General features: G+C 41.1%; 1 protein-coding gene across 2 annotated transcripts in view; it reads left to right on the forward strand.

The window, feature by feature from the left end:
* Window positions 1-23,875, forward strand: part of asah2 (N-acylsphingosine amidohydrolase 2) — a 206,219-nt gene extending 182,344 nt beyond the window's left edge. Inside the window, exons 22-23 of one of the 2 annotated variants that reach the window (XM_068002564.1) lie at window positions 12,648-12,719; window positions 23,401-23,476. In XM_068002564.1, the coding sequence (XP_067858665.1) occupies window positions 12,648-12,681 (34 nt within the window). In that variant the 3' untranslated portion in view covers window positions 12,682-12,719; window positions 23,401-23,476. Of the gene's footprint in view, window positions 1-12,647; window positions 12,720-23,400 lie in introns of both variants that reach the window. The other variant, XM_068002563.1, reaches the window with a different exon arrangement.
* Window positions 23,876-25,850: the final 1,975 nt, after the last annotated feature.

Raw genomic sequence — 25,850 nt, forward strand, 5'->3', positions numbered from 1 at the left:
AGCAGCTGTTTAAATGCACTGTTCAGCCTGCACTCTTCAGCAGTACACTGGGGGACAAGTCAGTAAGACACTGTGCTTGCCTCTTGCATTTCTTTCAATGTACTTCACTCTGAGATTGTTATTACTCTTGGACAGAATTATGAATACCTGAGTGCCATCTGTGCCCAGAGAGCAGCAAGGCATGGCACCAACTTCCCTCATAGAGCTTGGAAGTCCTTCTAGGGGGCATTGAAGGTAGGATGATCAGACTCCTTGATGTGGGTGCCACCCAGCAAGTCACCCAGAATTATCACTTGAGAGAGCGGCACTGGCGCTGATTGCCAACTCACACCCCAAGGACTGCAGGACAGTGCTGCAAGAAGTTACATATCCTCAGCAGGACAGGCGAGGTAACACACTGCACATCCCTCCCTATCCTTCCTTGCCCACCCTGGGTCCCAGCACACTCTTTATCCTCTTAAAGCAACACTTCCACAACTAATCCTTCACAATGCTCTGTGGGTAAGGTGGGCTCCAACTCAGCATCTTGCACTATGGGTATCTGGCTTCTCTCCCTCAGCAATTACTCATATGCACACTCTAAAACCATTTCCTCCACTTTAATGTCCTCATATCCCCACCTCTCTTATTTCTACCATGCCACTTGGCACACACTCCACGACTGCCAGCCTTACCCTCAGTCACTCTATCTTCTTGCAGGAAAAATAGGCCCACGATGCCCACCACAGACAAGCCACTGGAGGAGACTTCCCCAACCTTAAGTACCTTACCTCCATTCGAGGACAGGGCCATACAGGTCGTGAGGAGGCACTCAGCTCTTGCCGTGAGAGATGGTAAGGTCGGTGGCATCTTGTCCATGGCAGGTTACTGACTGAACACCTACACTGTTGCCCTGGCATCCCTGTAAAGCCTCACACAACACACACTTTCACCCCCTTGTCTGTTTCCTAAATCCAAAGGGGATGAAGCTCACTCATTCTTAGCTTGCTACCATCTTTTCCTGCAGATCCACTACAGCAGTTGCAGGAGGAAGATGATGATGATGAGGACCAAGCCACTCAGGAATCGCAGCTGCATGATACTGCTGTCTCTCAGGACAGAAGCACATGCCAGGCCTTCAGCTGTTCCCCTTCATAGCAACGTGCTGGTGAGACCAAGCTGCATCCAGCAGCGGTTCCATGCCAGGAGCCAGCTGCCATAAGATGAGGGCCACCTCAATCCCATGACCCAGCATGAGGGATTGACCATCTCCTGTAATCCTGGGCCTCTGGAGGCACTTGGAAGGAGCACTAGAATAGGTGATAGACACATCTAGGCACCCAGGGGAAGCATGTTGTTAGTCAAGAGTAGGGTGACTGTTTAGCAAAGACAAGCTATCGGCATTTCAGTTGCCTAACCCTTCATCAGAGTTCTGCTGAAAGGTACACACCCAAAATGTCACAATCTATCTTTTCTCTTTACAGATGCTGACTGACCCGTGTAATTCCAACATTTTCTGTCTGTCATATTTCCAGCATTTGCAATTTATTCTTTGTAACTATTCCCACTCTAATTTAAAAATGACATCGATAACAGATCTTGCATTATAAGTAATTTTTGCAAATTCCCCCAGCTTATTAGAGAGCCACCATTTCAAATATCTAAATTCTTCAGAGAACTGCATGGTTGGTTTCTGTTTCACAGGAATATTGGACCAAATCTTTCTGGAAAAATAACGGCATGTGAATGACACACGCCGTTATTAATGCACAAGTCGGCCAACAAGTTCAGGGGATTAAGAGATACGCTGTGAGCTCCGAATCTTCAGAACCTGCTGGTCGATTCACGCCGTCCGCCATTTATTTTGCACAAACAGCATCTCACCCTTAGTCTCCCCGTTATTTTTAAGAACTTGCTGGATTTGCACATTAATTGCCTGTTAACCTCACCGCAGAAAGTTAGGAATGGTGATTCAATAGTGTCAGTACCTTTTTAACAACATAATAATTGTTAATACAATACCAATCAATCTCTCTGGCCCAGAAAGGGAACAATTTAAACTGTTCAATCTCATTCCTGCAGGTAGTTAATTCTTCCTAGAGATTTAAAAAATTTCAAAATTTTACATTTCTTTTCTTACTTTTGCTTTTCGTCTCTTCTTTCTCTCGCAATCCAATCTTTCTTTCCTCCTCTATTTCTCTTTCTGTACCTGATTTGACTCTCATTCATCCTCCTTCTCCGCCGTTCACTCTGTTTCTTTCTCAGTCCTTAAGTCTAATTTTTTATGGAGATACACTCTTGGTCCCGCCGTTCATTAAGGTCCTAGATGCCCCATTGCAATCGCCACGCCATTATCAGTTCGCACTTCCAACAAGTTATGGTGCAAATTATATTCAAGCTGAAGGGTGCAGGATAAAGTCTAATGGTGCTTGCTGCGAGATGCTCCACTCCAGCAAAATTTGGCCCAATACCAGAAACTACAGGTTTGAACCTGAAACATCAACGGGTACTGCTCTGTATTTTGTGTGTGTGTGTATGGAGAGAGAGGAATTACATGAATGTATTTTGTTTACTTTCATAATACATTGCTGCTTTAACATACAAACCTCTGAACAAAAGAACAATGTCTTTTGCCATGGTTTTGCATTCAAATTGAATGTAAATTGATTTCTGCTAAGCAAAATGTAATAGGATATGAAATATTTTTTGATCACTGTGTGTTGCTTATTTCTATTCAGTAGCAACACTTTTTTTGTGGGGTATTAAATTGCAGAGTGGTAATGCAAGGATACTTTAATGGTTAGGAATGCGAACTAAAGCATTTCTTTGACAAGAAGATGGAATTTTGATGTGGCATGAAGAGTCTCGAAATGAACCCTTGGAATAAAATCAAATGTTACGTTTAAGAAACATCGAGAAGACATTTGTGTTAAGTGAGCTTCTGGGTGCAGAATATAACTGAGAATTTATTTTGAAGGACAAATTGAATACTAATACATTTTTCACAGTTTATGTGAAGCTTATGCCTTTATTTCAATTGAAATATAATAAAGAATTCACAAGTTGCATGAATTCTTTATTTAGCTTCAACCTTTCTTTCTCCATATCTCTTTCCATTCCCTCTCTCTCTTCTGTCTGTGTTTTACATAAAACAAATATTTATTAATCACAACAAAATGTAAACTTTCACCATTCACAGACTCGCTCTTTCTATAATGGTTTCTAAACAAGCAAGGAAGTGACATGTTAGAGGACAAAATTTGCTAGGCCCGGAGGATTCTGTCAATGTTATTTTTAGATAACTACAACCCATTACAGGGAAATGATTGATGTCTTGCAGTTCAATTCTTATTTCCTTTTTTTTAAATAGGCCACCCAATCAAAGCAGTTCAGGACATTTTTATTTTTCAGTTTTTGTTTTGTGAATTGTGCTCATCAAGATGTAGAATATAATTGCTGGAGAATGGAACACATTTCTATTTTGTTAGGGTTCGCATTCCCAGGTCAAGTACAGCATGATGAGATCTAGAATAAAAGGATACCCTACTCTGCCTTAAGTCCAACTTAATACTTCCCCTGCTGCAATAGTGTGAATGCTTTAATTTCCCACACTTGACTGAGTACTAGTTACACACATGTATATTAATCAGGAAGCAACGCGATTCCTTCAGTAGTTGACACTTTTGACTTCAATTTTTATACTGAAGGTCATGAGTTTGAGACCGAGTTTGGCACATTGCACACTTGTTGCGAAGTTGTCAGCTGAGCTGTTAGCTACAACTTTACTGTATGGAATTAAGGTATTACTTCTTGAGAAGAAAGAACTGACCACCTCCAACTCATCCTGTTCAGATCAGGTATCCTGGCACCAAATCTAGTCATACAGCGGCATTGACTGCACCAATGTAGACATTCAGGCTGTTACCTACCCTCTAAGCTGGAGTTTGATTCATCCTTCAAGGGAAGGAAAAATGGTCAATTATACAACTGGAGCCCAAGCAGCTACAGGCAGAAGTTACTGAACTGCTAAGTGTGAGGACGTATTCCTCTGCCTGCTATGGTATACAGTATGCTGCCACAATGTAGCTAGTAGCATTATTGAGGGTGTGTGAGAACATTGCTGCATTAGGTCAAGCTACATTGCTCATAGTTAGAGAAATAAATAGGCATTCAATTCTTCTCTGTGGCCCCATGGACTGTGATCTCTACTAAATATGGGCTGAAGCACTCAGCCAAAACTAAATAATCAAGGTCACTTTTGGATTTGTTTATTGCTCCTTGTCCGTATGGACATATAACTCACGGCTCTTAACAAAGGCCAGGACTCTCGCCTAATAGACGTATTTCATAGAATCATAGAATGGTTACAGTACAGAAGGAGGCCGTTCAGCCCATTGAGCCCGTGTCAGCATTTTGTAAGAGCAATATGCATCTCCTACTTGTTTGCTGCTGTGATGACTGAGTCTGAACATTCAAATAGGAGTAAGCCATTCAACCCCTTGAGTCTGTCCTACCATCAAATTAGATCATGGCTGATCTGTACCTCAGCTCATTTACCTGCCTTTGCTCCATATCCCTTGATACCCTTACCTAACAAAAATCCATCACAAAGTCTTAAAAATTTCAATTGTCCCAGCATCCACAGCCTTTTGGTGGGGGGTGGGGGGTGGGGGGGCGGGTAAGTTCCAGATTTCCACTATCCTTTGTGGAAAAAGTGCTTCCTGATTTCACTCCTGAATGGCCTAGTTTTAATTTTAAGAATATGCCCCCTTGTCCTGGATTCCCTCACCAGAAGAAGTAGTTTCACTGTATCTACCTTATTGAATCCCATTTATCATTTTAAAGACCTCGCTTAAATCACCCCTCAAGCTTCTAAACTCAAGCGAATACATGCCACACTTATGCAACCTGTCCTCCTAATTTAACCTCTTATTCTGGTATCATTTTGGTGAATCTGCGCTGTACCCCCTCCAAGGCCAATATATCTTCCCTGAGATTCAGTGCCCAAAATTGAACATAGTACTCCAGATAGGGTCTGACCAAGGCTCTGTAACAACTGAAGCATCTTCACTTTTATATTCTCATCCCCATGAGATAAAGGCCAACATTCCATTAGCTTTTTTGATTACTCTTTGTACCTGTGCACCAAGTTTTAGTGACTTGTGTATACGAACACCTAAATCCCTTTGCTCCTCCAAACTCCTAGTCTCTGCCCCAAATACAATTGTACAGCAATTTATCGATCAATATGAATTCAACCTCATATTTGTGCATTGTTCATTATTTTGGTTTTTAGTTTAAGAAATTACCAATCAAAAAAGATACTTATGAAGAATTAAGTAATTTCTGATTAAACTTCATGCCCTTGCATTCCTAGAATTTTTCCCATTACGGTACCATTTTTCTTAAAGTATCTTCTAAAATACCACCATTATACAGTTTATGGACTGAATGGGTTTCTCATAGAAGTTTGAAGGCCCTTCACCATCCTGGTTTTTGGGTAACCTTTATTATAGAAAACGCACCAAATTGCTTTACAGAAGTAACAGGAATTTATTGGCCCAATATATCGTATAAGAGTTGGGAGATGGATAGAGGACAGTTTCAATGCGTGGCATGACATTGTAAATGATCACTGAACTCAGGAGCTTTGTAATATTGTGTTGTCCCTGGTCCAACCAGCTTCGGTTCTTAGACTGGAGTCAACACAGCGAGTATTACTCCCCGGTCAGACCAATGCCTTGGGTAGGTGTTGGTGGAGGCAATGCAGCCAAATCAAGAGGGAAATTTGCAAGCTGCCTGGTAAGACTTTCACCTTGAATTTATACTGCCGTGGACATAAATTTTATGCAAGAATCCTGGAATAACAAAAGGCAATACACAAGTGGCATTGCCAAGGACATGGAGCCAGATAATTGGTCTGGGCTCTCAACTGGAGAAAGCTGTGTGGCATGAAGGGAACATAAGGAAGAAGCATAAACTAAAATTTTTCCAACTTTTGTTTCTCACTGAGAATATCCCAAAATAGTTTAATAGCCTAAACAAGCATTCGCGGTGGGTGCATAAGTGTCAGAATACAGTGTACGCAGGCTGTGTATTGCTGCTGAATAATGCTTCTTACCACTAGTTTAGGTACAAGGTAAAATAAAATTGTGACAATGTGAAATGTAGCTGCTTCAGCTGGGCATACTTTAGGAAACACATTTACATTACATTCAGGCAGCTTTGAAATTGGACTGTCGTAACCAATGTAAATGAAAATTGAGCTTCTAATAAACTTGCTGCAAAGTGTGAGGCTTCAGTGCCCACTTTACAATATAATTGGATGTGTCGCATTTTTCAGTGCTCTTGTCATTTGTACATTCAACCTGCAAAGGTATAAAGCAAAATTCACTTAGCACATGAGAAAAGGTCGATTGTGGTAATTATATTCACAAACCAATGTCAAAGTTTTTTTTTGTTTGGGGAGTAATAGTATCTAAGGGCAAGTGTCACTCTTGTCACAATGGAACTATATACTTGTGGTATAATAATATTCATCCGTATGACTTGTGTCACTGCAGCGTGTTTACAGAAGCTTTAACATTCTAATCTTTCTAAAATGGATGTTGTCTTTTGCAATTTCCATATTAAAATGTCTCACTTTTTCAGGACTTGTCATTTTAAATAATAAAAGTTCAAAGCTATTATTATTCACAAAGTAGTGAGAATAGATTCAAAGAAACAACAATGAAAGTATTGAAATTACAGATTCCTTTGTACTGCTGAATGTGGACTGTTTAATATCCACACATAGAGTGAGATATTCATTAGATTGGAAGAAAACACTGGTCTTTGTAAAAATTATTTGAGATTCATGTTCAAAAGATTATGCAAACCAGCAAGTGCATCACTGCACGCTACCAAGCTTTCAATCACTTGACTGTTTTGACAAGTTACATAAAACCATTTTGGCTTATGCAGCAACATGTGCCGTCACTGTTCCAGCAGTGGATCTACTCTTCAGTGTGAATAGGATCAAAGGGTTGCATTTAAAAAAGAACAACTACATTGATTAAGAGCTACGAACGCTTTCTGCAGGGAGTTCATTTGTAATGCTGGCAGATATCTGTAGCAAGAGATGAATGGATGGACATGCATGGTTGAAGAGGTCAAGTAGAGGATAATGACGGGCATGGTGTTTGATGAGTCAGTTCATTCAGGCCATCATCCAGCACTGCTTGTGCTAGGGCAACCTTGAAGTGTAATTGAAATCGCTGTCTTGTTGGATGTTGCCAATTGCTTTCTGTGTTGCAGCAGGAGGGTGTCAGCCTCAGGGTCACTTGTTGTCACTGTCTTCATGGTCTGCCTGACCCTCCTCATCCACTTGCTGCATGGTGATCCTTGTAGCACACTATCATTTTTGGATTGCATTGTGTGGCTACACAATTGAACATCCCAGGCTGACATGTCTAATCTTTGCTTCAGCATGCCTAATGGTATGCTCTATTTGTATCCTTGTGCAGGCATGTGTCTCATTTATATTTTATTTCAGTTGCAGTTGTGGGTTTTGGACTGGCATCATGAGCGAATTTGCACACAGCAAGGTCCCACAAATAGCAATGAAATAAATGACCAGAACATCTGTTTTTAGGAATTGGTCGAGGGATAAATATTGGCCAGGAGACCGGGAGAACTCCCCTGCTCTTCTTCGAATAGTGCTGTGGGATCTTTCAAGTCCACCTGAGAGGCCTGACGGGGCCTCGGTTTAACATCTCATCCAAAAGACGGGGCCTCGGTTTAACATCTCATCCAAAAGACAGTGCCTCAGTCAGTGCAGCACTCCCTCAGTACTGCATTGGAGTGTCAGCCTAGATATGTGCTCAAGTCTTTGGAGTGGGACCCACAACTGTCTCATTGGGCCGGATTTTGCTGTGAGGTGCACCGTTCATTAGACTTGCATTTGCCTATAGACTTTCTATGTAGTTTTGCACGACAAGTTACTGTAAATTAGAGATCCATTCAGCGTGGCGTCCTCTACAGGGCGTCTGGCACCTAGGTGAACAGGGCAAGCAATGCAATATCCCCATAACTATTCAGATTGAAGAATCGTTAATAAGCCATGCAGAGACTGAATCAGGAAGTGTAAGTTAGAAGAGTGAATTCAGTGTCAAATCAGGTCCAGAAAGCGAAATAAAGAGAGGGAAAGAAAGATTGGATTAAGAGATGGGAAGAAAAAGTTTTTTTAAAAAAATGTTATTAAAATTTTTAAAAACAAAATCTCCAACAATAATTAAAATCTGAAGGAATGAGCCTCCACACTTGTAAAAGTTAATTTTCAGAGCCAGAGAGGATGTTTGGCAGTAATTAAGACTTACCACACCATTAAAAGGATTACTTGGACTGGAATGGACAAGCCCCAACTTTTTGTGGCAAGTTTAGACCGTATCTACGACGTCAGTATAGGAACGTCATGCCGTTCGGGGAGCCCGACGGCGAGATGCCGTTTTTGCGCAGCTTGGGGAGGGGTAGCGCGTCTCTGACAGCAACATCCGGATTTTTGGGTTTAACTGCACATGTGCACTCACCGGAAATTGCTGTCCGATTTGCGAATAAACATGGGGTAAGCTGTTAGCCTCACCCTTATTTTCACAGCAAAGTCTGGCCCAATATGTTTCATTTCAGCTGCAGTTATGGGTTTGAACTGGCATCATGAGCCACGGTTCAAGGGTATATCACAGGTCCCCCAGGATCCATCCATCTAATATGAAATACCATTGAGTAACAGCAGCAGAGTCGACAGCTGCCATGGTACCTGGCATCCATCTGCATGATGTGGTGCTGAAAGTCACATACTGTATGTTTATTCAATGGAAACACTTCTCACTCATAACAGCATTGGTTAAAGGAGCCCTTATGGCCATGTGTTCATTGAGTGAGGCCCTGCACTATTGGGAACCACCCTGAAAAAGTGCAGCCCCCACACGTGCTGCTGGCAACTTCCTTTTGGAAAAATTATAGTAATTTGCACTGGCAAGCGAGACTTTGGTGGTTTGATGCCTACGGTGGTGCACTGCAGATTGGATGATCTGCCAAATTACATAGTATTTACAGCATAGAAACAGGCCATTCGGCCCAACAGGTCTATGCTGGTGTTTATGCTCCTTATGAGCCCCCTCCCACCTTACTTCATCTCACCCTATCAACATATCCTTCAATTCCTTTCTCCCTCATGTACTTATCCAGTTTCTCCTTAAATGCGTCTATGCTATTAACCTCAACTACTTCATGTGGTAGCAAGTTCCACATTCTAACCACTCTGAGTAAAGAAATTTATCCTAAATTCCTTAATGGATTTATTGATGACTAATTATATTTATGGTCCCTAGTTTTGGACTGCCCCACAAGTCCTGCCCTATCGAACCCTCTCATAATTTTAATGACCTCTATCAGGTCACTTCTCGTTTCTACAGAAAAGAGCCCCAACTTGTTCAATCTTTATAGTTGTAGCCTCTCAGTTCTGGTATCATCCTTGTAAAATGTCTTGAGGCAGCTCAAAAGGAGCTATTTGCGTAGAAGTTGGAGGCAGTGGGGACTTTTGCAGCCACAGGAAGAGTCGTCCCAGTCCAAGACAAAGTTTGTAGTTTGAACTACAGGAGTAGGCAAATTTCTGAGACTGCTTCTCTGATAAAGCGAAGGTGGCAGAGGAAGATCTCTTGGTAAAGAGATCTATGCCTGAGTAACTGTGCCAGGGTCTATAGACTCTTCCCCCTTGGGTTGGGGCAGGTGAATCTCCCTCTGCACATTCCTGTGGAACTCCTCCTCGTCTTCCAACTCCCAGAGGACAAGAGGAATTCCAAATGGAATGTTCAGCCTACCGATTTAAGGTGCTTAAATAGAGACTTAAACTCTCCGTATTAGCAGGAGGTGAAAAGGGAACAAAACAAAATCAACCAAAACATGCAGCAAATGGGAACTATTGAAAAACAAACCAATGCACTCAATGCATTGCAAACAACCCAAAAAGAATACAATCTTTCAGTCACTCCTCAAACACGTTGACCCAACTTTAAGAAAACCTGCTTTCAAAGGACAGAAAGTGAGGTTCACAAATCAGCAATTTCTTATTTGTCTAGAGCGATGATGTCACTTCTCAGGGATGAACCATGCAAATAGAGGTTTCGGAATGCTCCTTCTCATTAGCATAATTGTGCACCCTCTAATGAGCTTGTATTGCACTCCCGTTAAGAGCCTCCTGCTGCAGCAGTGGAGCCCATAGTCAAAAAGCTGGTCTGCAAAATTCCCGTACTGAGTAGACGTAAAGCCTATTCCTGAAATTATCTGACTACCCTCATATTATGCCTACTCTCATGTTAATCACAAACGTGCACCACTAGCCCATTGCATCACAAGATTTACCCTTCTGTAATCTAACTCTTGTACATACGGGAATATAAAGAGCAAGAGCATAATTCATTTCATTAACTGAATTTTAGTAATGTTTCAAAAGGTTTGATTTCTAATGATGTAGGCTACAGAGTGCAACTTGTAGGAGCTGCATATTTGCACAACCCACATCCATTAGAGTCATAGAGTTATACAGCACGGATAGAGGCCCTTCGGCCCATCGTGTCCGCGCCGGCCATCAGCCCTGTCTACTCTAATCCCATATTCCAGCATTTGGTCCGTAGCCTTGTATGCTATGGCATTTCAAGTGCTCATCCAAATGCTTCTTGAATGTTGTGAGGGTTCCTGCCTCCACAACCCTTTCAGGCAGTGAGTTCCAGACTCCAACCACCCTCTGGGTGAAAAAGTTCTTTCTCAAATCCCCTCTAAACCTCCCGCCTTTTACCTTGAATCTATGTCCCCTTGTTATAGAACCCTCAACGAAGGGAAAAAGCTCCTTAGTATCCATCCTATCTGTGCCCCTCATAATTTTGTACACCTCGATCATGTCCCCCCTCAGCCTCCTCTGCTCCAAGGAAAACAAACCCAATCTTCCCAGTCTCATTAGCCCATTTCCATATAAATTCAGTATTTTACAGGCATGAAATTTACTCTCATTACAGTAATGAATCTTGTTTCGTTCAGTATGCATCTCTGCACTTCCAATTTGCATCAAAAATATTAATGCTATTTTATGTATCTACAAAATTAACTTTTTGCGAGTGACCCAGACTGTCACTGGGGTAAATTTCCATCTACACTCCATTGGCGGTGATCTGGCAGTAACAAACATGTTCAGTGAATCATTTGCACCTCATTAAGTGTATATATAATCCCCTCTAAGTGGAAAAGGATTTATTGAAGCACTCAAATTTACCTTGAAATATGAAAGTGAATTTACAAGTACACTGGAATCTTGTTACATGTAATAGTTTGAGGCAGATAAAAATGTTGAACATAACTAAATTCATATAAATCGTCCAACACGTATAGTAGGCAAATGGCATGAAGGTGGCTATATATGGCGTTGTTCACGATCGCAGGACAACCCAAAGTGCTTTACAGCCAATGAAGTACTATTGAGGTGTAGTCACTGTTGTAATGTAGCAAATGTGTGGTGACCCCTCTTCTGAGAGCAAGGTGGTATAGTATGCAGCACACCACTATCATTTGGATTGCTTTGTATGGCTACACAATAGAACATCCCAGACCTGTCTATGCATCAAAGTCCTTGCATCAGTATGCCTTCAGTGTGCTCTATTTGTACCCTTGTCATGCGTCTCATATTTTATTTCAGTTATGAATTTTGGATTGGCATCATGAACCAATGTGCACACAGCAAGGTCCCACAAACAGCACTGAAATAAATGACCAGATCATCTGTTTTTAGGTGTTGGTTTAGGCATAAATGTTGGCCAGGACACCTTGAGAACTCTTCATAGAACTCTTCTTTGAATTGTACCATGGGATCTTTTACGTCCACCTGAGAAGACAGACAGGACCTTGGTTTAAACGTCTCATCCGAAAGATGGCACCTCCGACAGTGAAGCACTCCCTCAGGACTGCATCGAGGTGACAGCCTAGATTATGTGCACAAGTCTCTGGAGTGGAGCTTGAACCCACAACCTTCTGACTCAGAGGCAAGAGTACTGACACTGAGCCAAGGCTGACACCTAATCATTGACAGATACATATATATACATGCATGTTATACAAAATGCTTTTTTCTATAAGACTTGTGACAAAAATGAGGTTTGGTGCATGTTCCTTTAAATCCAGTTATAGTGCATTTACAGTTAAAAAAAAGACATCAGTTCATATTCTGGTACCAAGCTTATCCTGATATATTTCAAATTTTGTTGGTTACAGCTGGAGAGGGGAATAATTCAATGCTGTTGAATTATATAATTAAGACAGTTCCTAATTAAACTTGAATGATCAGATATTCAAAATCCAGGCAGTCCCAGTAACACTTTTCCAGGATAGAGAAAAGGGGTGCTGTGTAAAATTGAGTCAAATGGAAACTCGAGAAAAGGAATTGGTTGATTTGAAACTCTTTTTAAAACAAAGAGAAAAGTTGGTTTGAAATTTCCACAGAAAGGACAAATATAATCCAACCAATTACCTCCCTGTCAGTCTCCTCTCAATCATTAGTAAAGTAATAGAAGAGTCATCAATAGTGCAATCAAGTAGAAATTATTCACCAATAGCTATTCTCTAACGCTCAGTTTGTGTCCTGCCAGAACCGTTTGGCTCCAGACCTTACTACAGCCTTGATCCAGGTGTGAATTCAAAAGTTGAATGCCAAAGGAGAGGTGAGAATAACTGTCCTCGATATCAAGGCAGCGTTCGAGTGAATATGGCACCAAAAGAAGCCCCAGCAAAACCTGAGTTCAATAGAAAAGGGGGGCGGGGGCGGTGGTGTGTAGGGAATTCCTTATTTTGTTTGATTCTTGGACACTGGACGAATAGTCAAGCAAAGAAAGTCACCCTCACTCGCGGTAGTTTCGTTAATCAAAAGTAATTATTTAATGATATCATTCATATCAGCATTCATGAAGCAAAATCAAACCATACCTATAACTTTCCTCTATAAAATCCCGTTATACACTTAAGTCATTACATAATAACACTATTAACACTTCATACACACATCAGGCAAATCATTAATTCATATACAACCTTTAAACCAAGGATTTTTCTCATCGAGCCTGAAGGTTGATCAGCTCTTCAGAACTCGATGTCGCCTTCTTCTTGCTGCGTGATGTTCAACTGCAGTGTGTGTTCCTTGTGACAGCCGGGTGGTGAAGAGAAGAGACTGTTCTTCTCTCAAAGTCTTCTTTTTATATTTTTTTACCAATTGGACATAGGATTGGGGAGGGTCATTCTTTTTGTCCAATCGCTCCATTGCTATCTCAATCATTTGACATACTTCAATGATTGAAAGTTTAGGCTTTGATCATGTGACTGGAGACCCTTTGATGTAGAAAAGACCATGTGTTCAAACAATGGGTTGTAAAAGGCTCCTTACAGTTCTATGCCCAGACATTCTTAATGGTCCTTGTGTCTCCAATTTTGATTGCTTCAACGGCATCAAATCTATTCCTTATTCCACTTGACCTTGTGCTGGGTGCAACACTGTTTGATGTTTTACAAATCCCAGTTCTTTTCAACAGGTTACCAGATATGAATGAGAGGCCCCTGCTCTTTTCACACCTGTCGTTGCCTTCCTGATCCGAAGCCTTTGATGTATATCCTTGTTGCCTTTTTTTACATTACCCTCTGCTGTGTTTAAAGCTTGTGCTTCCAAACGCCTATGTGTTTTGAAAACCTGATGACACTTTAAGCTCAATATTATCCATCTAGCTTATGTATTTAATAATCTAGATATCTATCCAAAGTACAATGTCTTCGATCCCGAAACTCAGACTTCTCCCATTCCATTCGTGTCAGTGAGGGAAAAACAGGATTTGCGAGAACACTGTTTACCACATTACTGTGTTTGCAGGTTTTCAAATGTCTTTGTTTAAAAAGGGTACAGTTAACCCTTTCCTTCAAATATCTTTTGTTAAAGAGGTTTTGGACCCCACATTCCATCCTCAAGTGGGTCTGTTGAATCTTTTGACTGATCCACTTCATACCCTGAGCATTGTCTTTGGTTATTAGGTTTTTATCATTGATTCCTGTTTAGGACGGGTTTGGCGTGACAAATGCAAAAAGAATATTTCTTTTCCATATTTTCTGATTAAATGGCGCATTACACATAAGCAAATTATCATAATAAACACTAGTATACATTGCGTACACATCAAAATCATACTATTCAATCTAATCCATGGGTGTTATCTCACATTATACAATGTTTCCCACCACTCATGGTCTCCGAGCATTTGTACCATTTGTTCTATAAGCACATTGGCTTGTTTCATTTCAACCAGGTGGTGAAGTGAGATTAACATGAATCTCCATTACATTGTGTGGTCACATTGGCATGAGAGTATTCCTCAACCTGAGTAATTTCCGTGGAGGTGAGAGAGAAAGGAGATTAAGTGATAGGATTGATAGTAGTAGCATGCCTGAATGTAATGTCACTGGTGGTTATACAATACTGACCTCGGGTTTGATAGGCCACATGGGTACCACCCACCTATTGATAACTTTCACCAGGCATTCAGGGTCCTCATCCCCCTTATTCATGCCTTGTAAAATACCCTTCAGTTGTTTCCGCATCGATCTATCATGTTCCCACGTTGATTCAATATCTAACCTATTCCATGCTGAAGTGCCTGCAGTAACCCTGATACCTATCTACTCAGCTACACCCCTTTTATGTATTTTATGGCCTGGTTTATGAGGTGGTGGGGGCCACGCTTGGTCTAAATCCTGACCTGCGTTTCGTTGGTGAAAGTTATTATTTCTTGTAGCATTGCACTATGTCATTTACCATGGGTCTGACGTCATGGTCCTGATAGACTATTTCTGACAGAGATAGCAACACCGGTACTAACTCAAAACAGACATCATTATGAACTCCTTGCTGAGTCCGGTTAATGACTATCTTACATTCTATAAACATTCACGAATTTAAAAAGTCACCAGACCATTTCCGGGTCCTGGATTTAGGATTGGGCAGGGTGGCTCCCTAGCCTTGGTCCCAATTTCATTGTTAACTCAAAGGAACCCCACCCTGAATTTGGAAATCCAAATTTCTATGTCCCTCTGCTCAAGCACTCTGGAAAATAACAAATAACTCTGAATTGGTTAAAACTGAGCCTTTGAGAGGCAAAGTTTTGGTCCAAATGTTAGCATGTTGTGACACTTGATATTTGCCGATATCTGCAGATAAGGTCTTAAATTCCTAACGGCACTGGATCGCTTCTGCACCAACACGTTTGCGGTCCCGAAAACCATAGTTCTCTGTCTAAAAGAAAAATAGGAAATCCATTGTAGCTCCTCTTGAGAGCTCAAGGGGTTAAAAGTAACAAAAAATTCATTAAATTTCTTCTGTTGCCCTTTATCCCGGGACCAGAGCGGACTCCTCGCACATTTCTGTGAATGAATCTAATTACTTCACTTCAGGAGGAATAATCATGAAAGGAACACAGAATAATGCCCAATATTTCCTTCTATCATGTGGAAAATATTCACTTAAATTAAGAAGCTTAAAAATCTCATACGCTTATCTAAAGCACTATGCCAACAGCACTAAATGATCTATTTTAAAGAACAATCCCTTTAAACTGAAAAATGTCCAGAGGAACATTGGAGAGACTGGCTAGCTTTTCTACCTATCTCCCAAAGTTTCTCCCTCTCTCTTGGAACTCACTAAGGGACAATAAAACTGCTTGTGAGTCAGTAGATTAACTTGCTGGAAGCTCAGGGGGTGGGGGAGGAGTCAATCACAATAGCAGTTTCTTTTAGCTGTAATCCTTCTAAAACACAAGTGCTTTAAAGAAGTTCAAATTGATTTTTTCCCAAAAAGTCTTTGTGCCTTTTGTAACAGTGAGAAAAATTGCACAAAGATCCTAACACAATTAAACTTTGGAGAATACATTTCAGCGTCTCTGACTTCCAATTTTAATTGTAAACAATTTTACAACACCAAGTTATAGTCCAGCAATTTTATTTTAAATTCACAAGCTTTTGGAGACTTCCTCCTTCCTCAGGTAAATGTTCAGGATGAACATTTACCTGAGGAAGGAGGAAGTCTCCGAAAGCTTGTGAATTTAAAATAAAATTGCTGGACTATAACTTGGTGTTGTAAAATTGTTTACAATTGTCAACCCCAGTCCATCACCGGCATCTCCACATCATGACTTCCAATTTTAAAACATGAACCATGAAGGCGCAAAAGATTTACCAATTTTATCCATCTGCAGTAATTGAAAATCTGTTAAAACAGCAGAAATCAATAGTATTTCCTTCTAATATCTTTAAACATCCCGTGAAACAATTCTGCAGTACAATCTAACCCCTCCTCCAGATCATTATCAGAGATAAGAGATCCTATAACCATTCTGTTTATCCCTTCATGGTCACTTTGTTATGACCACCGTTAATCACAAGATCAAAGGGTCAGTTTGCTAACAGCTATCATTTTTCAGTAAAACACGATTAAACAAATAGAATATTAGGACTTCTTAAAGTAACTTCTAACGCATCAATTCACGCTCATCGATACTCAACGCAATTTAAACTTCAATTCACTCGACATTTACTTCAGATCATAAAGCATTTAAGAAATGCGAAATGCCAATTTTCATATGATGATCTCATGTCCGGAATTTGAGACGCTCACATTTTTTTTAATATAAGAACCAGAAATTTACTTGGCCACAGTAAGAGTCTGGTTTCCACAGTTTATTAACTCAATAACTCCAATTTTAATTCAGCAATATCAGAATTAAATACAAGACAAACAGAAAAAATGATCAATACAGCAGATGTTTATTAAAACCCAATATCTTACATTGTCTTTCGTTTTGTTCTTTCTTCAGGCGCACCTTTCCAAAAACTGTAAAGATACTGGAAATAACTGCTTTCACAGCTAAACAAAATCTTTGTTACATTTCTTTGTCCTAAAAAAAGAGAGGAGCCACAGCCAATGGCCTCAAACATTCACACAAGCTTTTTAAAAGAGACAGTACAGCCACACAGGCATTTAAAAGAGACAATACAGCCATACAGGCATTTAAAAGAGACAGTACAGCCACACAGGCATTTAAAAGAGACAATACAGCCACACAGGCTTTTTAAAAGAGACAATACAGCCACACAGGCATTTAAAAGAGACAATACAGCCATACAGGCATTTAAAAGAGACAATACAGCCATACAGGCATTTAAAAGAGACAATACAGCCACACAGGCATTTAAAAGAGACAGTACAGCCACACAGGCATTTAAAAGAGACAATACAGCCATACAGGCATTTAAAAGAGACAATACAGCCATACAGGCATTTAAAAGAGACAATACAGCCACACAGGCATTTAAAAGAGACAGTACAGCCACACAGGCATTTAAAAGAGACAATACAGCCACACAGGCATTTAAAAGAGACAATACAGCCATACAGGCATTTAAAAGAGACAGTACAGCCACACAGGCATTTAAAAGAGACAATACAGCCACACAGGCATTTAAAAGAGACAGTACAGCCACACAGGCATTTAAAAGAGACAGTACAGCCACACAGGCATTTAAAAGAGACAGTACAGCCACACAGGCATTTAAAAGAGACAGTACAGCCACACAGGCATTTAAAAGAGACAGTACAGCCACACAGGCATTTAAAAGAGACAGTACAGCCACACAGGCATTTAAAAGAGACAATACAGCCACACAGGCTTTTTAAAAGAGACAATACAGCCACACAGGCATTTAAAAGAGACAATACAGCCATACAGGCATTTAAAAGAGACAGTACAGCCACACAGGCATTTAAAAGAGACAATACAGCCACACAGGCTTTTTAAAAGAGACAATACAGCCACACAGGCATTTAAAAGAGACAGTACAGCCATACAGGCTTTTTAAAAGAGACAGTACAGCCACACAGGCATTTAAAAGAGACAATACAGCCACACAGGCTTTTTAAAAGAGACAATACAGCCACACAGGCATTTAAAAGAGACAATACAGCCATACAGGCATTTAAAAGAGACAGTACAGCCACACAGGCATTTAAAAGAGACAATACAGCCACACAGCATTTAAAAGAGACAGTACAGCCACACAGGCATTTAAAAGAGACAATACAGCCACACAGCATTTAAAAGAGACAGTACAGCCACACAGGCTTTTTAAAAGAAGGAACAGTAAAAGCCACACAAGCTTTTTAAAGAGACAGTAGACGGTACACTGAAAACAAAAGAACACATTCTGTAGCTTTTAAAACAGTAGAAAAGGTTTAGGATCTTCCCCTTTCTTCTCTATTCTATCAGACTAATTTATCCATGATACACTTTTTCACATCTGCCAAACTGGGATAGAGCTTGACTAGTTCCTCCCCTCCCCCATTTCCTGCCTCCTTGCGGGGGAGCACCACAGTCTCTGGCAAAATGTCCCTGTTTACCACAGTTGTAACATTTCTTATCAGTGTAGATGTTTATTCTGGTCCCTTTTTTTAGGACCCTCCTTTTCCCGTGCGGGGGCTTGCATGGTCCATACCTGCAGGGCTTTTCCTAGTTGAGCTATCCTACATTTACAATGGGAATGAGATATTTCTGGCCCTCTACAGCTGCCTTTGTGGCGCTCATCTGTACTCGCGTGGCTGCCTTTAGATCGTCCTTCTCTAACACTTCCAGTGCACTTTGTTCCAATACCTCACAGCTTTGACTTCTTTCTTTCAAAGCCTCCGCACAGATAACATCATTTGCTCTAGCCAATGTAAGGTGCTCTAACAATTGCCCCTTCTCCTCCTGTTCCTTCTTGGAAACATCTTTCAACCTCTTACAATCTTTCTTTAGATTAGCTAGTTCTGTTTCTAATCCTTGCTTTTCCTTCTCATCACTTTTGTTTGGTTTGCTGATGGTATGTAGCCATATTTCAGTCTGTTTTGTTAGTTTACTTGGTAACTCCATTGCTATGTATTTTTGAATTACCGCTTCCATTGTTATATTTCACCCGTCTCTACCTATTTCTGATTCTCAAACATTGTCCTTTAACCTTCCTATTATACCTTCCACCCGTCCCTGCCCAGAAAACTATATTTCTGTCTAAACGTTAGCTCCAGTATAACCCTTTTTCCCAGGACACAATATTTCCACTTTCTTTGTCTGACTATGTCAGTGTCCCACTGGGGTGCCATTAATTGTAGAGAATTCCTTATTGTGTGATTCTTGGACACTGGACGAATAGTCAAGCAAAGAAAGTCACTCTCACTCTCGGTAGTTTCGTTAATCAAAAGTAATTATTTAATGATGTTGTCATTCATACGAGCATTCATGAAGCAAAATCAAACCATACAAATGACTTTCCTTTATAAAATCCCGCTATACACTTAATAATTCGTAATGTTATTATGTAATGACTTAACACTTCATACACACATCAGGCAAATCGTTAATTCATATACAACCTTTTAAACCAAGGATTTTGCCCATCGAGCCTGAAGGTTGATCAGGTCTTCAGAACTTGATGACTTCTTCTTCAACTGCAGTGTGTGTTCCTTGTGACAGCCGGGTGGTGAAGAGAAGAGACTGTTCTTCTCTCAAAGCCTTTTTATATTGTTTTTTACCAATCGGACGTAGGATTGGGGAGGGTCATTCTTTTTGTCCAATCGCTCCGTTGCTATGCCTCAATCACTGACATACTTCAATGATTGAAAATTTAGGCTTTGATCATGTGACTGGAGACCCTTTGTTGTAGAAAAGACCAAGTGTTCAAACAATGGGTTGTAAACGGCTCCTTACAGTTCTATGCCCAGACATTCTTAATGGTCCTTGCGTCTCCAATTTTGATTGCTTCAATGGCATCAAATCCACTCCTTATACCATTTGACCATATGCTGGGTGCAACACTGTTTGATGTTTTACAAATTCCAGTTCTTTTGAACAGGTTACCAGATAGGAATGAGAGGCCCCTACTTTATTCACACCTGTAAACAATTTTACAACACCAAGTTATAGTCCAGCAATTTTATTTTAAATTCACAAGCTTTCGGAGATTTTCTCCTTCCTCAGGCAAATGTTTCAAGAGCTCCTTGAAGCCTACGCATTTATACATATAGAACAATACATGGTGTTTACAGACTGTCCCTGCAACTGCCCGTTGCCAAGGCAATCACCGTGTTCAGACAGAGAGGTGTCACCTGCAGAACCCCCGAATACACATTCAACAAAAAAACAAACAGGGAAAAAAAACAGAGAAAAAAAAAACACAGAGAGAGGCAGAAACATCCGGAAGGCAGAGAGAGCCAGCAAATGACCCATTATATTAAAAACAGATAACATTTGTTCGCTGGTGGGGTAACGTGTAGCGTGACATGAACCCAAGATCCCGGTTGAGGCCGTCCTCATGGGTGCGGAACTTGGCTATCAATTTCTGCTCGACGATTTTGCGTTGTCGTGTGTCTCGAAGGCCGCCTTGGAGTACGCTTACCCGAAGGTCGGTGGCTGAATGTCCATGACTGCTGAAGTGTTCCCCGACTGGGAGGGAACCCTCCTGTTTGGCGATTGTTGCGCGGTGTCCGTTCATCCGTTGTCGCAGCGTCTGCATGGTCTCGCCAATGTACCATGCTCTGGGGCATCCTTTCCTGCAACGTATGAGGTAGACAACGTTGGCCGAGTCACAGGAGTATGAACCATGCACCTGGTGGGTGGTGTCCTCTCGTGTGATGGTGGTATCTGTGTCGATGATCTGGCATGTCTTGCAGAGGTTACCGTGGCAGGGTTGTGTGGCGTCGTGGACGCTGTTCTCTTGAAAGCTAGGTAGTTTGCTGCGAACGATGGTCTGTTTGAGGTTGGGTGGCTGTTTAAAGGCGAGTAGTGGAGGTGTGGGGATGGCCATAGCGAGGTGTTTGTCCTCATTGATGACATGTTGAAGGCTGCGGAGAACATGGCGTAGTTTCTCCGCTCCGGGGAAGTACTGGACGACAAAGGGTACTCTGTTGGTTGCGTCCCGTGTTAGTCTCCTGAGGAGGTCTATGCGATTTTTTGCTGTGGCCCGTCGGAACTGTCGATCGATGAGTCGAGCGTCATATCCCGTTCTTACTAGGGCGTCTTTCAGCGTCTGTAGGTGTCCATCGCGTTCCTCCTCGTCTGAGCAGACCCTGTGTATTCGCAGGGCCTGTCCATAGGGGATGGCCTCTTTGACGTGGTTAGGGTGGAAGCTGGAAAAGTGGAGCATCGTGAGGTTGTCCGTGGGCTTGCGGTAGAGTGAGGTGCTGAGGTGCCCGTCTTTGATGGAGATTCGTGTGTCCAAGAAAGAAACTGATTCTGAGGAGTAGTCCATGGTGAGCTTGATGGTGGGATGGAACTTGTTGATGTTATCGTGTAGTCTCTTTAGTGATTCCTTGCCGTGGGTCCATAGAAAGAAAATGTCGTCGATGTATCTGGTGTATAGTGTTGGTTGGAGGTCTTGTGCAGTGAAGAAGTCCTGCTCGAACTTGTGCATGAAAATGTTGGCGTATTGGGGTGCGAATTTGGTCCCCATGGCTGTTCCGTGTGTTCACACCTATCATTGCCTTCCTGATCCGAAGCCTTTGATGTATGTCCTTGTTGCCTTTTTTTACATTACCCCCTGCTGTGTTGAAAAGCTTGTGCTTCCAAAAGCCTATGTATGTTGAAAACCTGACAATGCTTTAAGCTCAATATTATCCAGCTAGCTGATGTATTTAATAATCCAGGTACCTATCCGCAGTACGATGTCTTCGATCCTGAAACTCATACTTCTCCAATGCCATCAGCGTTAGTGAGGTAAAGACAGGATTTGCCAGAACACAGTTTACCACATTACTGTGTTTGCAGGATTTCAAATGTCTTTGTTTAAAAGGGGCACCGTTAACCCTTTCCTTCAAATGTCTTTTATAAAAGGGGTTTTGAACCCCACGGGGTTGGGGGGGATGGGGTTGCAACAAATTTTGGGTTGATGTTGGATATTCTCTCTGGTTCAGTGACTCTGGTCTCTCCCATAAATTGACCTTGCATTCCCCACGATCAGGAGTTTATCCGTACTGTCCAATATGTAGTCACATGATAGCATGACCCATGGACCATTACAATAAGACCCCTTGTGTGTAATGGATACTGTAATCTCGCAAGTGTCCCCCACATGCATTTTTCCTGTCTTCCAAAAGGGGGATTGATAAGAACTCCAGTGAGGTGAGACCAATTATAAACCAAGAGACTAGTTTATTTTACATATAATATATGAACAAACAGAATAGAGTTTTCATTGAAATATAATTTAGTTTCTATTGGTCATCCTAACATTAAAAATAAGTTGCACAGACTTAGCCCCTGATATAGGCCTATCTTCAATTTACAAGTCAGTATTTGCTGAACTGATTAGCTCTATCCTATTCTAGAAATGAAAATTTGCACTGTTTCAAAGTCAAACTTCTGTAGATTCCCCTCTTTTATAGCCAGTGAGGAAGTTAACACTTGACCTCAGTCCTATTTCTGTTCATTGGCTCATTGTGCTGTCAATAAAAACTACCACCCCTCCCTACATCCCTTGGCGATGGGGTCATGGTAACACATTGCCTGACCAGCTAGGATTCCTGCAGAGTTAAATAAAATGGAAACCATTCTAACATTACAGGTGTGAATGTCTCTAGTCCACATTAAAGAACAGAGCAGTCTGCTTAATTGGCACCCCTGCCGCTGGACTTTGTTGCTGTTGGTTAGACTTGCACTTGCCCATAGACTTTCAATCAAGTTCTTGAAAATTAGAGATCTAAAAAACATCTGGGACCTGTGTCAATGGGGCAAGCAGCTGTACATCTCCTTAATCAATCAGGTTGAAGTATCGTTAATAACAGCGCAGTGTAAGTTAGAATAGTGAATTCAATGTCAAATCAGGTACAGAAAGCGAAATAAAGAGAGGGAAAGAAAGATTGAATTAAGAGAGATAAAAGAGACAGAAAGAAAAAGTTTTAAAAAATTATTTAAATTTTTTTTTAAATGTCCAACAAAAATTAAAATCTGAAGGAATGAGACTCCACACTTTAGTTCGTACAGGAATTTCATGCCGTTCAATACATTTGAATGGGGAGCCAGACAGCAAGATGCCGTTTTCGCGGAGCTTTTGGAGGAGCAGGGCACCTAGGAGAGCAACTGCCGCCTTTAACTGCACATGTGCAGTTGCCAGAAGTTGCTTTCCGATTTGCACATAAATAACGGTGAGCGCTGTTAGCTTCACAGTTACTTTTACAGCAAAATCCAGCCCAATATCTATCCCCTCAACCACCAGCGCACTGTGTGTACTATTTACGGGTTGTACTTCTGAAAAACGCCAACCTTACTTTGACAGTGCCTCTTGGCTCCACAGCCTCTGCCATCGAGAAGGACAAGAGCAGCAATGTCATGGGAACACCATCACATCCAAGTCGCACGCCATCCTGACTTGAAAATATATTGCCGATCCATCATGGTCGTTGGGTCAAAATTATGGAATTCCTATCCTTTCCAACACCATTGTGGGAGCACCATTGACACAAGGGTTGCAGTGGTTCAAGAAAAAGGCACAGCTTCACCTTCTCAGGAAACCTAAGAATGGGCAACAAATGCTGCTTTTCCAGCGTTATCCACATCCTGAGGACAAATAAAAGAAAGCAAATTGGTTTATTCTAGGTTCCCATAATAAGAACTTTGAAAAGAAAGAAGGAACATTAATATTTAAAAGAATTGAACAAATGACTAGCTCAGCTTTTAGAGTTGCTGTCTTTTTATTATTTTGTCTCCTCGAGGACTTAGATAACAGACTTTCTACTGCTAATATATAGCTATATTATATGATGGTTACTTGTTTGCTTGTTCATCTTTGATTAAATACATTCATTAAACCAAGGATTGAATGTGTGATGCTGTATTTGATCATCAGAGATTATTTGAAGATGTAGGATAAGTTCAGGAGCTGAAAGCAATTAACAGACTGGGTTTTCTGTTTTGTTGTCCCTGCCACATTGGAAATAGCTTTCCTAAATCGTAAGGCTATGATAGAGACTCGTGTAAGCGTAGGGAATTGGGAGTCACTCAGGAGAATGATGGAATATATGAGAGCCAAAATAATATGGACCAAAGGATAGAAAGGACACAATCATTGCTAAGATCACTGAAATTTAATGCTAGTTACTTGAATTGATACATTTTACTGAACCACTGATGTAATTTATCAATAGCCAATCTTGGACTATCCACCAATAACTGAATGTTTAGTATTACTGAAGTCACATTTTTATTAATGAAATACATTGTTATATTCAGTGCATGCATTAATCCAATCTTTAATTGAAAACGTCTCAACTTGATTTCCGGGATTCAATGTTATTTACAAAGTTTGTCTTCAATAAACCCAACAGTAAACTGCCACTCACACCTTTTAAGAAGCAAATGTCTGAAGGCCAGAACAAGAAATCGCACCAATGCCCGTCACTGAAGTCCTGCATTTTTGGAAAAGCGGCCACTTGGTAAAAGTTTACTACAACTGAGTGATATAATGAGGCTCACACATGCACCATCGAGCCCTCCAAAATAGGTCCAAAATGTTGATGTTGCCAGATTTATTGCATTGTGAATCAGACACTCAGCCCTGCTTCCAAAATCAGCAAGGTGCACTCATGGAATTAGCCCTCACAGCTATAAGAATAACATTCAGAAGCAGCTAACTAAAAGTACATGTCAAATAGACACATTTAAAGGCAAAAAAGTCAACAGTTTATTATAAATGAAAAACAATATGCAGGAAAAAAAATGACTGGATATGATGAAATATAAGGCAGTGAGCTTAGATCAAGAGATGTTAGCATCATATTTTTGAATCCTGCCAATTTATATCGAAATGTGTTACTTCATTCATCCATGTACCCTGTGCTCACTGACCTAACATTGGCAACGCCTCTATTTTAAAATTCTCATCCTTATTTTCAAATCCCTCCATGACCTCCATTAAATGGTTTGTGGGTCACTCAACCCATTAACTCCTCTCTCTAAATGGCTTATCTGTTGATTCTCTCCCCTCTTCCCCTCTCTGTTTTGCCCAGCCTCCACTAAAATGCCTGCTTATGCTTCAGTCTTCAATCGCCAAAACCCCATCATCTGCTCTTTCTCTTCAGTCCCTGACCGCCTTGGTTTTAAAATTCTGATTCCTGTGTTCAAATCCCTCCACAGCCTCACTCCTCCCTATCTCTGTAGCCTCCTGCGACCTTGCAAACCTCCGAGATCTCTGTGTTCCTTCAATTCTGGCCTCTTGTACATCCCCAACTTTCTTCGGGCTGCCATTGGCGGTCGTGCCTTCAGCTGTTTAGGTCCTAAACTCTGGAATTCCTTCCCTACCCCTCAGTCATTCCATCTCTCCTCCTTTAAGGCACTCCTTAAAACCTACCTCTTTGACCAAGCTTTGACCTGTCCTAATGTCTCTTCCTTTGGCTCAGTTTTTTTGTCTGATTACGCTCCTGTGAAGTGCCCTGGGATGTTTTTCTACGTTAAACGCGTTATATAAATGCAAGTTATTGTTGTCCTGAAACACCATCATCTGCCCTTTCTCTTTACAGATGCTGACTCACTTGCTGTGCATTTCCAGCTTTTTATCTGTTTTTATATCGCGAGACCATTAACCATGTTCTGGAAAGAGAAGAGATTGAGGGATATGGTGAGAATTCAGACAGGTGGGTGGAAATGATTTACGGGGGGGGGAAAAGATGAAGTTGTTTGGGCCTAACTGCCTTTTGTTGTTCCTTAAATTTCTTTGTTCTAACCAAATCAGGATGCCAAGATGCTTGG

Source organism: Heptranchias perlo, chromosome 21 (assembly GCF_035084215.1).
Source record: "Heptranchias perlo isolate sHepPer1 chromosome 21, sHepPer1.hap1, whole genome shotgun sequence".
Classification (NCBI taxonomy): Eukaryota; Metazoa; Chordata; class Chondrichthyes; order Hexanchiformes; family Hexanchidae; genus Heptranchias; species Heptranchias perlo.